The sequence below is a fragment of the Rutilus rutilus genome, assembly GCF_951802725.1.
Source record: "Rutilus rutilus genome assembly, chromosome: 25".
Classification (NCBI taxonomy): domain Eukaryota; kingdom Metazoa; phylum Chordata; class Actinopteri; order Cypriniformes; family Leuciscidae; genus Rutilus; species Rutilus rutilus.
This window is the reverse complement of record NC_140229.1, coordinates 8,907,445-8,920,184: the sequence shown is the minus strand read 5'-3', so window position 1 is coordinate 8,920,184 and position 12,740 is coordinate 8,907,445. Positions and strand designations below refer to the sequence as shown.

At 39.1% G+C, this 12,740-nt stretch overlaps 2 protein-coding genes across 2 annotated transcripts; both read left to right on the top strand.

Moving 5' to 3' along the window:
• The first annotated feature begins 877 nt into the window (after nucleotides 1–877).
• ucp3 (uncoupling protein 3) lies at nucleotides 878–4,038 on the top strand. The gene is made up of 8 exons (XM_084400263.1): nucleotides 878–984; nucleotides 1,155–1,284; nucleotides 1,379–1,572; nucleotides 1,953–2,160; nucleotides 2,236–2,433; nucleotides 3,084–3,185; nucleotides 3,262–3,442; nucleotides 3,553–4,038. The coding sequence occupies exons 3-8, from the start codon at nucleotides 1,447–1,449 to the stop codon at nucleotides 3,665–3,667; spliced, it is 930 nt and encodes a 309-aa protein (XP_084256389.1). The 5' UTR covers nucleotides 878–984; nucleotides 1,155–1,284; nucleotides 1,379–1,446; the 3' UTR covers nucleotides 3,668–4,038.
• Nucleotides 4,039–5,398: 1,360 nt separating this feature from the next.
• On the top strand, nucleotides 5,399–8,603 carry ucp2 (uncoupling protein 2). Its single transcript, XM_084399935.1, has 8 exons — nucleotides 5,399–5,561; nucleotides 5,679–5,813; nucleotides 6,201–6,434; nucleotides 6,781–6,994; nucleotides 7,115–7,309; nucleotides 7,931–8,032; nucleotides 8,113–8,293; nucleotides 8,377–8,603. The coding sequence occupies exons 3-8, from the start codon at nucleotides 6,309–6,311 to the stop codon at nucleotides 8,489–8,491; spliced, it is 933 nt and encodes a 310-aa protein (XP_084256061.1). The 5' UTR covers nucleotides 5,399–5,561; nucleotides 5,679–5,813; nucleotides 6,201–6,308; the 3' UTR covers nucleotides 8,492–8,603.
• Nucleotides 8,604–12,740: the final 4,137 nt, after the last annotated feature.

The window sequence follows — 12,740 nt, the reverse complement described above, 5'->3', positions numbered from 1 at the left end:
TATACAACTTTAACAAGTTTGGGGCGGAGCAGGAATCTTGGTACATATTGTTTTCCTCTGGCACGGGTGTCAGGCATATTTACGTAAAGCCGCTCCTCTCTCTTTATCCGGCAAAGAAAAGATGGATGGAAAAACCATTGTGTTTTTAATAAACTGGTGGCAACATTACTTGAAACACTGATCTCTTTTCTGTAAAGAGCAGAAATGAAAATGATCCCAAAGTGTTTAAGTCAAACTGACAAGCCCCTCTCTGATAGGATATACCATGGCAATCTCAGCAGCCAATGAGAACGCACTCAGATTACAGTGCAAAATTCCCCCAGAGGTGTTTTGGGAAGTGGGGGAAAGGTGACAAAGCGATGGTACAGCAACACATGACTGAGGCCCATGTCATCTATCTTTGTGGAAAACAATAAACAATTAAATTAATCATTTTAAATGGACATGCACAAGAAAATATTTCCAAAATGATATTTTGCTCCTGTTATTTATAAAAAAAATTTTTATATAAATTATAATAAAATTAATAACAATCTGCAATTCTCATAATTTAATAATATTACGTGCAATTTATATAATTTGATACATACATATATACACAGACACACAGACACAGACACACACACATATACATATATATACATATATATATATATATACAAATACATATATATATGTCTTTTTTTACTGATATGTGTGTACCTTTAATATGGAGAACAGACAACAACCCTATCGGTAAACTACTAACTAGTAAACAAGTGTACACATTGTCCCACCGCACAAAGTTAAAATTAGAGTTGTGTGATGAAAGGAATACATGGGACTGGCTGCAACCGGCACATGCGCCTATAAATTCAGAGTTTGACAGACCGTTTCCATCATACTCAGGTGGAAAACACACTCGCTGGATTAACCCCCAGATGGAAATAATTATTCTGCTTTCTGTCAGTACAATTTGGACTAACAATTTCATATTACCGCAAGGTTGGTGAGCACACTGTATTTTCTTATATTTCACACAATATTGTATACTAATTTATATGTTTCTGGGTACCCAGAGCTGAAGTAATGAGAGATATTGAGTTTACAGTCAGGCTTTTTCTATAACAGCAATCAACATATGATGGGTATTGATCCTAAATGTTTCTCTGTAGTTTTGTGCTGCTGGAATGCTGCTTTGGGACATTGAGCCACAATTTTTTATGGCCAAATGTGTTGAAACATTTAAAACAAAAGGCAAGAGAGTTATCCTTTTGGAAGAAACTTGATCGTGAATCAGCTGAGGTAAATGTTTATTTAGAATTCTTTAATCTGAATCAACATTCATTTGAGGTGATGAATCTTAACTACTTTTGGTCTGCTTCTTATTCTCCCTCAGGTAGGGAAACACAAGTAGCTCTGTAAAAGAGAGTCAAATTCTCTTGCTGGTATCAGAAGCACAGAAAAATGGTTGGAATAAAACCTACCGATCTGCCACCAACTGCCACTGTGAAGTTTTTTGGAGCCGGTACGGCAGCATGTTTTGCTGACCTGATCACTTTCCCCCTGGACACAGCAAAAGTGAGACTTCAGGTGAGGACTTATTAAAAAGCATTGCATAAAGTATATACTTTTTGATACATTAAGGCCCGGTTTCATAAACAGGGCTTAGATTAAGCCGGAATTAGACCTTAGATCAATTAGGTAATTTGAACAGTTAAGTAGGTTTTATAAACATGCCTTAGAAAAAAAACATTACTGGTGTGCATCTTGAGACAAAACAATGGGACTGACATATTTTAAGATATGCCACTTGCTTTCAATTAAAACAGCTCAAACATGCATTTTAGTCTGGGACTAGAGTTAAGCCTTGTCTGTGAAACCGGGGGTAAGAGTTGCAGTAACAATCAAATAACACAAAAAAAGCATTTTGATCCATCTGTCATGGCTTTCATCAGTACATCTTATTTCAGATCCAGGGAGAGTCTATAGCTACATCAGGATCAGCCGTGGTGAAATATCGTGGAGTATTTGGCACCATCACCACTATGGTGCGTACAGAGGGCGCAAGGAGTCTGTACAACGGCCTCGTGGCAGGACTGCAACGTCAGATGAGCTTCGCATCTGTTCGTATCGGTCTTTACGACTCAATGAAGCAGTTCTACTCCAGAGGATCTGAGAGTGAGTATCAGACTGTATGTTTAAATAGAGACAGAAATGATTATAGACAGACTAACACTGCTCTTTTCTTCTCAGATGCAAGCATTGTGACTCGCCTGCTGGCTGGCTGCACCACCGGGGCCATGGCTGTCACTTTTGCACAGCCCACAGATGTCGTAAAAGTGCGTTTTCAGGCTCAAGTGCGTCAGTCTGATGGATTAAAAAGATACAACGGCACAATGGATGCATATCGGACTATCGCCCGCGATGAGGGTATTCGAGGGCTATGGAAAGGTGAGCAAAAGACCCCAAAAAATCCTATCATCATTTACTCACCCTCGTTTCATTCCAAACCTGTTTGAATTTCTTGGGAACAAAGAAGATATTTTGAAGAATGCTTCCGTTGTTTTTCTCCACACAATGTAAGTTTATGGGGTCCAAGCCAGTGTTGTTATTGTTACCTATAGCTAAAAATAAAACTAATAAAAATCTGTAAGTGAAATAAAATAAAATATAAACATTAGATGAAAAACTTACACTTAAAAAGTACTAAAAATTACAAAAGCTAAAACTGAAATAAAAATAAATTCAAGCTAATTAAAATGTAGTAAAACTGACAAAACACATAACAAAATTACTAAATCAAAATGAAACCTGAAAAAGTAAAAAATAAAAGCCAATTGAAAAAATTAATAAATACCAAAATTGCACTGTATAAAACATTGGGCGCCACTGAATTTCATTGTATGGATACAAATACACTGAGACAAAATATCTTCTTTTGGTCCTGCAGAAGAAATAAAGTCATACAGGCTTGAAACGACATAAGGGTGAGTAAACTATGACATTTTTCAATGCATTATCCCTTAACTTCAGCTTTCACATGCCATTCTAAGTGGACGTGTTCTAGTGGAGATAAACATGCATGTTTTTCTCTATTTTAGGCTGCATGCCAAACATCACAAGGAACGCGATCGTGAACTGCTCAGAGCTGGTTACTTACGACATCATCAAGGAACTCATATTACAATACGACCTCATGACAGGTATGCTACCATGAGAATATGCTTTCATTATGGTTATTTTGATGTACTTGTTGTCTAACATGTGTGCCCTGTTTAGATAACCTACCGTGCCACTTTACTGCTGCATTCGGCGCTGGCTTCTGCACCACGATTGTGGCGTCTCCAGTAGATGTGGTAAAGACCCGCTTCATGAACTCATCTACAGGCCAGTACCGCAGTGCACTTAACTGTGCCCTCACTATGCTAACCAAAGAGGGACCAAAAGCTTTCTATAAGGGGTAAGAAAAATCATTGCTGTAAACCAATCATGATGTGTTATTTACACAGAACAATGCTCACATTCTTATTTTCAGTACCATGAGTGTGACATCTTCATCTTCCCCAACAGCTTCGTGCCCTCCTTCCTGCGCCTGGGATCCTGGAACATTGTGATGTTCGTCTCCTACGAGCAAATCAAGAGATGTATGACTAAAATGCAGCGCTCATGGGAGTCACCTTTCTGAATGGACATTGTCAGTATCTGATTTTGATTGAACAGAGAGAGCAGAGAACAGAGGGATTCACGGTTAAGTCTTATCCCTGAAAAAATGCTGCAACTTTTAAAGGCCAAAGGTCAAGCTCATCAAAAATGAAAGAGATGAGTCACCAAATATCATGAGATGCATGGCTGATAAAGCAGAATGTGCATATTTTGTCTTAGTTTCAGTGTCATGGTACACTGAGAGAGGTGGTATTTGCATTAGAGTTCACTGTTTATGTATGCGCTTTTAAAATGTCATGAAAACGGGTCCATAGTTTTAATAACTGAATGAATATTTATACTATAAACTGTAAACTGTACATTATTGAAAAATAAAGTTTTTTTTTAATAATATACCTATTTCTTTTGATAAAAGGTCTAAACTTTTTAAAGTATCAAACCATGAACATACAACTCATTTAGATCACATGCATTTGACTCCCCTGAACCCAAGAGTCATTTAATCAGGTTCAATGATCAAATCAACAGAGAACACATCACAAATGGCTTTCACATGACAAAGGATCAGGAAGTGTCTTCAAACTGCTTTTCCGAGCTCTCGTGCTGACCTATAAAAGACAGACAAACAAAATCTTCATTAGAACGGAGCTGTGAAGTTCACTTGAGGGAAAGAGGAAGTGCATTTGCCCAATTAACAATCAGAAGACAAATGCAAATCTGTGAAGTGGGTGACAAAAAAGGAAGACAAGGATGTGTGACAGAAGAGATGCCTGATGCTCTCTGAAGACTGCTGTGTATGTGACCCTTGAATTGACCTGAGATCAGGCCTGATGGTCACACAATAATAAGCAACAGTGTGCAGTTCATGAAGCACGCGTCACTGTGGGTTTTAACCCATGTCTCAGGTGAACATAATTATTTTGTTTTGCGTTGAAGTTGAACTTTCTCCAACATAGTTCCGCGATAACATGAAACTTAACCGGCAGCTTTTTCTTCTATAATGGTGAGAGGGAGTTCAGTATGTAAAAAAGTATGTATAAGATGCTTTTGGTTATAGATTAAGATGAATTCTTTACATGAAACTGATAATTCATAAAAATTAACTTAATACCAAATAATACCAATCTATGTGAAAAAGCAAATCCAGGGGATGTGTCTTGAAAAAAGGGAGAACTGAAAGTCCTCTTTTATGAAAAACATATGTGCAACTACATCGCATAATGATTCAGAATGACTCAGCGTTTCATTCACATGGGCAGTCTGGGGCTAGTTGTCACACTTTAATTCTTAAGGAATATTTCTCAGGATATATTTGTTTTTGAAAGTCAATTTCATGTGTATAAGCATACTTTGAAATATTGGCATGTTGTCACTGGACCAAGTTTACAATTCCTAAACACAAAACAATTAGGATGAAACACCAACATCTATTAAACTAACATTCGACACATTTAAACTAGAGCAAATGCACAACTGCATACTAGTATTTTGACTCGACAGCTCAGTTACTGAGATAAAGCCCTTGTGACAACAAACCCCGGTGTGTTTAAAAGTAGCGTGACGCCTGTCCGTCGTGTTTTTTAAGTGAACGTTTAGCAGAATTTACCTGCCATTTAAAACATTGGTCATATTTCGTATGCTGATAAACTTCTTCAAATAACACATAGGTTTCTAGTTTAATGAACGTTGGAAATAGGTGTTTATCAGCAAAGCCAGAAGAGGCGTTAACTACTTATGCGCCGAATGACGCGTTACATGTGTCACGTGGTTTCCTCGAAGGAGTTTAAAAGCGTCGCTGCCGCATTCGGAACAGAGCAGAGCACCTGTGGTTTTTAACTGTTAACTTTCCGAAGGAGGTTTTTTTTTTCTTCAGTAAACACTTTTATTCGTAGTCACTTTATACATTTTTGTTCAAGGTGAGTATTGTGAACTTACATAGTACGAACAGACTTTCTTCTCTGCTAGCGAAAGTATTTTCTGTTTTTTTTTAAGTGATGCTGAGCTGTATGTAATACGGAGTTTTTGTCTTTCAGACTTTAGAGTATGTTTTTTATTTGTACGGGGGATAAACGTTTCTTTATGGAAGAACACGGCAACAAAATTCAAGTTGAAAGTAATTTCAACCAAAGAGATGCTTTTAGAGAATCTTGAAGTTCTCATCCAAACCGGTAAGTTTTCCAAAAGCGTTTATTCGTTTGTTTTAACCAATATAGTTGATGTCGTTGATTTAATATCTCGTAACCATTATATAATCTCGCACTTTGTGCGTGTCCGCAATTCCTTTGTTGAAGTTCCTTTGTGTGGTAGAAAGTCAACAAAACCCCCACGCAGATGCAAACAGGATGATGACGTCGGCTTATAGATTAGCATGTCAGAAAGAACATGATGTTCCTGTTTTTGTCTGTTGACTGTTTGAGAGAAATGTCTTCAGTACATGTGTTGTGCCAGTCCAAATGGCTTAAAAATATCTAAAACTAAGTTAATTAAAAAATGTGTTCCAACGAAAATGGCTTAAGTTTGCATAATAACCCTTATTATGTGCCTTCCTTATCCAGGTTAGGGTGGAGTCCACCTATCTTGTGTTCACTTCATTGGTTTTCAACAACACATTCCGTTTCATCTTTTACGTTCCTGACTTCCTGTGATTCTGACTTCAATTAAACATGGTTGGATTCAGAGCTGGTGATGTGCCTCCTACAGCCACTGTGAAGTTTATTGGTGCGGGAACCGCAGCCTGCATCGCAGACCTTTTCACGTTTCCACTGGACACAGCAAAAGTTAGACTTCAGGTGAGTCTTTGTTGTGTGGAACTTGTTTAAATGACAAAACTTTGCTTGAGTGACAGCTGAGCCAGCGGTTGAGTCTGGAGACAACAGACACGTGTGATGACTCAATCCAGGTCAATTTGCAGCAATAATCTTTTATTTCAGTTGGATTGTTTAAAGTCACACCCATACTGATGTCAGCTCTATATTTCTTTTGACTCTTTTTACACTAGCAACGTAAGCAGGTCCAGGCCTTGATGATTGTCCTTTGCTGCCCCAGGATCACTGTGGACCCTTTTTAACCTGAAGATGCTGCTTCCCTCCCCTGTGATTCTGTAAAGTTTCTCCATCCACCTTTTGTTCTGTACAGATTCAAGGGGAGACCAAAGGTCCTGCGAACACAGGCCATGGTCCAGTGCAATATCGTGGAGTGTTTGGCACGATCAGCACCATGGTGCGTGTTGAGGGGCCACGAAGTCTCTACAACGGGTTGGTTGCGGGACTGCAGCGTCAGATGAGCTTTGCCTCTGTACGCATTGGCCTCTATGATTCAGTCAAGCAGTTCTACACCAAAGGCTCAGATCGTAAGTTCATTCCATGTGCTCCATGCAGAGATAATAGGAAATTATTATATATATATATATTTTTTTTTTAATGCAAGACCTCTCATATTAACCCCATTTCAATGCATTTTCCTTTATTAGACATCGGGATTGGCAGTAGGTTGATGGCCGGCTGTACAACTGGAGCCATGGCAGTGGCTTTGGCCCAACCCACAGATGTGGTGAAGGTACGATTTCAGGCTCAGATCAGCGCCGGGGCCAATAAACGTTACCATGGCACGATGGATGCATATCGGACCATTGCAAAGGAAGAAGGGTTTCGTGGTTTGTGGAAAGGTGAGCGTGGGGCCCAATTATGTCAATGTTGTGTGTATATATCTATATATCTATATCTCTATCAACTTGTTATACATTTTTAAATGTTTATTAATTCTTTATATAAATTTAACAAAAGTAGTTACACTTTTTTTTTTTTTTTTTTTATTAAAGTGTAATTAATAAACAACTTAAGTTTATTAATTGCACTTTTTTTATACATTTAAATTTACTACAATTATTTTAATGCAGTTTATTTTACTAATGTAAATAAAATTATTAATATACATTTTTATTTTTTAAATTTAATAAACATTACATTACATTTAATAATACTTCTATAAATATTTTAATTTTATTATACTATTACCACTACTAATAATACTTTTTAAATGTATACATTTTAATGCATAGATTTTTTTATTACTACTAATAATACTATGTAATAACATAACTTAATGAATGTTATTTTAAGCTTATTAGTTGCGTTTATAACTTAAAAAAAAAAAAAATTTATAAGCAATAAACAAAATACTATGTACCTAAAGTGCATTAAATATATTGTGTAATTTGTTATACATTTGTTGTTGTTTACTTATTCTCTCCCTTCTAATTTATACTACCCTTTCTATCCTTTTAAAGGAACTGGCCCAAACATCACCCGCAATGCCATTGTAAACTGCACTGAGCTGGTGACCTATGACCTCATCAAAGATGCACTTATAAAATCAATGCTGATGACTGGTAAGATGAGGCTGCAAAAAAAGTATTGCAAACTTGAGTAAGACTAAAACAGAAACATTTATAGCTGCTCTTCTTCACAGATGATCTTCCCTGCCACTTCACATCTGCATTTGGAGCTGGTTTCTGCACCACAGTTATTGCTTCTCCTGTTGATGTTGTGAAGACAAGATACATGAACTCCGCCCAGGGCCAGTACAGCAGCGCCCTCAACTGTGCTGTAGCCATGTTCGCTAAAGAGGGACCAAAGGCTTTTTACAAGGGGTCGGTTTTCTTGACCAACTACAGCTTTACTGTAATGATTGGAGGATTAATGTAGAATTGACATCTGTTTGTTTTCTCTTTAGATTCATGCCATCGTTTCTGAGGCTGGGCTCCTGGAACGTGGTTATGTTTGTCACCTATGAACAGCTGAAACGGGCCCTGATGGCAGCTCGCCATAACTATGTCACTCCTCTTTAAGAGCATAGAATGCTGTTAGTTGAGCTTTGCTGATGTGGTTCTAACTTTCTCTTGACTTTAGATTTTCTGTGACTTGTTTTACATGTCTATTAAACTTGATCTTTGGCTTATACATGGTTCTTCTATCTTTCAGAATCTGTGAAATAAAATTAGGCTATTAGACAGCTGTTATTTGCGCATGCACCAGCGGGTGGCACACGTGAGTCATTACTGGCAACAGAACCAGGAACTACTGTATAATCAAGCAGCGCTTAAAGGGTTATTAATTCACCCAAAAATGAAAATTCTGTCAGTAATTATTCACCCTCATGTTGTTCCAACCCCGTAAGACTTTCGTTCATCTTCGGAACACAAATTAAGATATTTTTGATTAAATCTGAGTGCTGGATCACTGCTCCACAGGCTTATGGACACTATAACTTGCTGGCCCAGAAAATTTATTAAAGACCTCATTAATATAGTCCAAGTGACTCCAGTGGCTCAATCTTAAGTTTATAAAGCAACGAGAATACTTTTTGTGCGCAAAAACAAAAAAAAGAACGACTTTATTCCACTATTCATTTCATTCTCTCTCTGGGCCTCGAGTTAGTTTACGTAGTGTTTTTGCGCAGCGCGTCTGTATTGCACGTCACCATGTAGGCTCACTATTGGGCGATGCTGGTCATGTGTGTGATGCGTGGTGACGTGCAACACAGACGCGCTGCGCCAGCACTACATCACAGTCAGAGCTCCCCAAGGGGGCGTGGCCTTAGCCTATAATAATCCCCTGAATTCACCATTATAGCAGGTTTCACGACTGAACCGACAACTCACCAGGTTACTATAGTGCGGCTGGCTACGCAATACTCGTTCCCTTATCTCAGGGAACTGAGGTTACGATAGTAACTGAGTAGTTCCCTTTCGAACGGTTACTTCGTATTGCGTAGCTATATGCAGTGGGGATGCCATGCAAAACGCCGCACCAGAAGTAACTGGTTGCCACTGAACTCAGGACCCCTGAGCCCATAGACAAGCCCAAAACCATTATATATATATCAGACCAGAGGTCAGGTCTTATAAAATATATATGTGTCAGTAACAAAACCAACATAATATACTAATGAACCCAGACACCGTCGGGGCTATCAGTATAATACAATATAACCAGCAAGCGGGTTTTATATATGTGTATGAATGATTATGCACAGTAACAATGTAGACAAGACCAGACACCGTCGGGCCTTTATCATACCGAAAGTACCTTTGCTTGTAGAGAAGGCACTTCCATATTATAAAATTTCATAAATGTGGAGGGCGAGGACCAGCCGGCCGCATCACAAATATCTTGAATGTGAAAGCCAGATGACCAAGCCCACGACGAAGCCATGCAGTGGCGGAGCCAGGATTTTTTCATAGGGGTGGCCAGGCAAGGGCCAGCAACCAGTCTGGGGTGGCACAGAAATATTAATTATTTTATCATAAAAAATGATTTATGTATTGGACTGTTTTAGTGCCTACACAACTGAATAAAGTTAATTTGTACTTAATTGTAATTGAGATAGTGAATTAGGAATCATGGAATGCTGAGTGAATTTTATATTTTTTTATTGTTATCCACCACCTCATATTAAAATGAACTAAATAGTAATAAAAGGGCACACACTATAGCTAAAGTTCAACTTGCTCAGTTAGCTTGGTTCTGGTTCTCAAAATCTCCAATAGCTTGTTCTACATTGTTGCATCTTCATGGATGAGATAACATGCAGATAAATACTGTAGTCCAAAGATTATTCAACCTTCAATGCGTTTGATATAATCAATGAACTATTCAACCAATTCTGAGTTTGTCAAATAAAAGTTTAACTTTCTATATTAGTTGTCAAAATAAATAATTGCAACAGTTCTATCATACCTAAATTAAAAAGGAAAACAAAAGTTCTCTTTTGAATCCCCAAGTGCAAGGATGTGAACAAGGCGGAAGTCAACAGCACATAATGTAAAATGTTATGTTTTTCATAATGTAATGTTGGCAGAATGTAAAATTAGTTATTTTATGGATTTAAAAATTATCCATTTTTGTTTGTCCTTTACAAATGAACGCAAAATGAATGCCTATCGTCTAGTAGGCCTACAAATGCACAGTGCTCACATTTATTTGGACATTAAAACATTACATATCAGTTTGTACCTTATATTGTGATCTCACATAGCATAATATTTTAATACAGAGACATGTGACGCATATATAACAAATACATGCATGCAGTTTTGACAGCTTTAATCGCCTTTTTGATTCTTACATGAGTTAATTGACGACTACTACGGCTACAGCACGCCGCATTTGCGCGTGATCTGCGCAAGGACAGTAGCCTACAACGGCTGTCAGCCGTATGACAGAAAAGTTAGTTAGTTTTCCTGACAACATCTCATCTTAACGAAGATAGCCAACTGAACAAGGACAACGCCCTTTCCTCAGCATCTGACAGAAGTGTCACAAGCTTTCACACACATCTTCTAAAATAAAAGTAGCATCAGAAAAAAAAAGAGAATTACGTTTGTTGTTGCCTTCACACTATTCGACTTCCTCAAAACGGTCTTGCAACCCACCAGTTGAGAAAGATTGACTCTATATTTACTATGTGCATATCACTGTCTGATGTTCTGCTGAAGCTCACTCGGCACTTGCACATTTCCGCACTCGTTTGACTTGCGCCTGGCGCTGAGGTGAAGTTGGAGTGTGCGTCTGAAAAGTCTCACGTTTTTTGTGGTCTTAAAGAGACGGTTCAGCGTTTTAAAAAAACGCAATTTTTGTCAATAAAAAAAGAGACAGAAACAGCAGTTGTGAGGGGTGGCCAAAGGGGTGGCCAAGCTCAGACCAAGGGTGGCCACGGCCACACCTGGCCACCCCCTAGCTCCGCCAGTGAAGCCATGCCTCTAGTCAAATGGGCCTTAATACCTATGGGGCAGACTTGACCCACCGAGGCATAAGCCATAGATATGGCGTCCACAATCCATCTGGACAGCCTTTGCTTAGTGACTGGATCACCCTTGGATCGGTCACCAAAGCAGACAAAAAGCTGTTCTGACTGTCTGAAAGACGCAGAATGCTCCAGATACTAGATTCTCAGCGCTCTGACAGGGCAGAGAAGATTAACCTCCCCATCCTCAGCAGAAGGGGGAAGAGCTAATAATGTAATGACCTGTGCTCTGAACGGCGTTGAGAGCACTTTGGGTACATAACCATGCCTAGGTTTGAGGACGACCTTAGTGTCACCTGAACCAAACTCCAAACATGAAGGGCTCACTGAGAGAGCCTGCAGATCTCCTACTCGCTTGATAGATGCCAGTGCCAACAGGAGAGCAGTCTTTAGCGAGAGAGGTTTAAGATCAACCGACTGGAGCGGTTCAAATGACGGGCCCTTTAAAGCCCCCAGGACCGTGGAGAGGTCCCAAGGGGGCACAGAAGGGGGTCTGGAGGGGTTGATTCTCCTCGCACCCTTCAACAACCGCACCACCAAATAATTTCTTCCTATTGACTAGCACAGCCTATGAGCGAGCCAGACGCTCAATGTGCTAGCTGTGCAGCTGCAAATGCGTTTTACATAAAAGCTTCAGTAAATCGAGGAAAAGGAGTTTTCCCCACTGCGTATAGCTACGCAATACGAAGTGACCGTTCGAAAGGGAACTATTAGTAGCTCTGCTGACAAAAAACTATTATAACTCATGTAAACTGTCTACTTTCAACTGGTTACCTTACACATCCATTGTGTGTTTTATTAATGATGTAATTGTGGAATAATTATGCCAAAAAGTGCTGGAAAACGTAAAGAACGGGCGAAAAGTATGATGGATGTATCCGTAGATATGCACGATTACGCACTTTCTGCTGTTACTGATCCTGGTCCTGGACATACTCTGGATACTCTTTGCTTAACTCATCTTCCCGACACGCCAACTAAGCCTGCTTCTAAGAAAAGAAAAATGGAGACTTTGGAAGATGTGGTCATGATGCTATCATCCATTTCATCACTGATCAACAAGCGCTCTGATTCTCTTGAAAAGTTGGTGAGTAACAATGCTATGAAAATTGAGGGCTTGAAAAAGACTGTGGACTTTGTCTCTGCTGAAGTCAAAGATATGAAAGTGAAGGTTGACCACCTAGCTTCTCGGTTGCAACTCGGCGAGCAGCGAATTGAGACGTGTGAAACTCGTTTAGCTGACATGGAGAGATATTCAAGGCGCTGGAATCTTCGGCTGAGAGGGGTTCTAG

Bases quoted from the DNA above. Each gene is read 5' to 3' on its own strand.
- ucp3 (XM_084400263.1), top strand. From the start codon at position 1,447: ATGGTTGGAATAAAACCTACCGATCTGCCACCAACTGCCACTGTGAAG. The intron at 1,573-1,952 runs GTGAGGACTTAT...ATCTTATTTCAG, and splicing joins CAGCAAAAGTGAGACTTCAG to ATCCAGGGAGAGTCTATAGC. The intron at 3,186-3,261 runs GTATGCTACCAT...TGCCCTGTTTAG, and splicing joins ACAATACGACCTCATGACAG to ATAACCTACCGTGCCACTTT.
- ucp2 (XM_084399935.1), top strand. From the start codon at position 6,309: ATGGTTGGATTCAGAGCTGGTGATGTGCCTCCTACAGCCACTGTGAAG. The intron at 6,995-7,114 runs GTAAGTTCATTC...TTCCTTTATTAG, and splicing joins CTACACCAAAGGCTCAGATC to ACATCGGGATTGGCAGTAGG. The intron at 8,294-8,376 runs GTCGGTTTTCTT...TTTTCTCTTTAG, and splicing joins CCAAAGGCTTTTTACAAGGG to ATTCATGCCATCGTTTCTGA.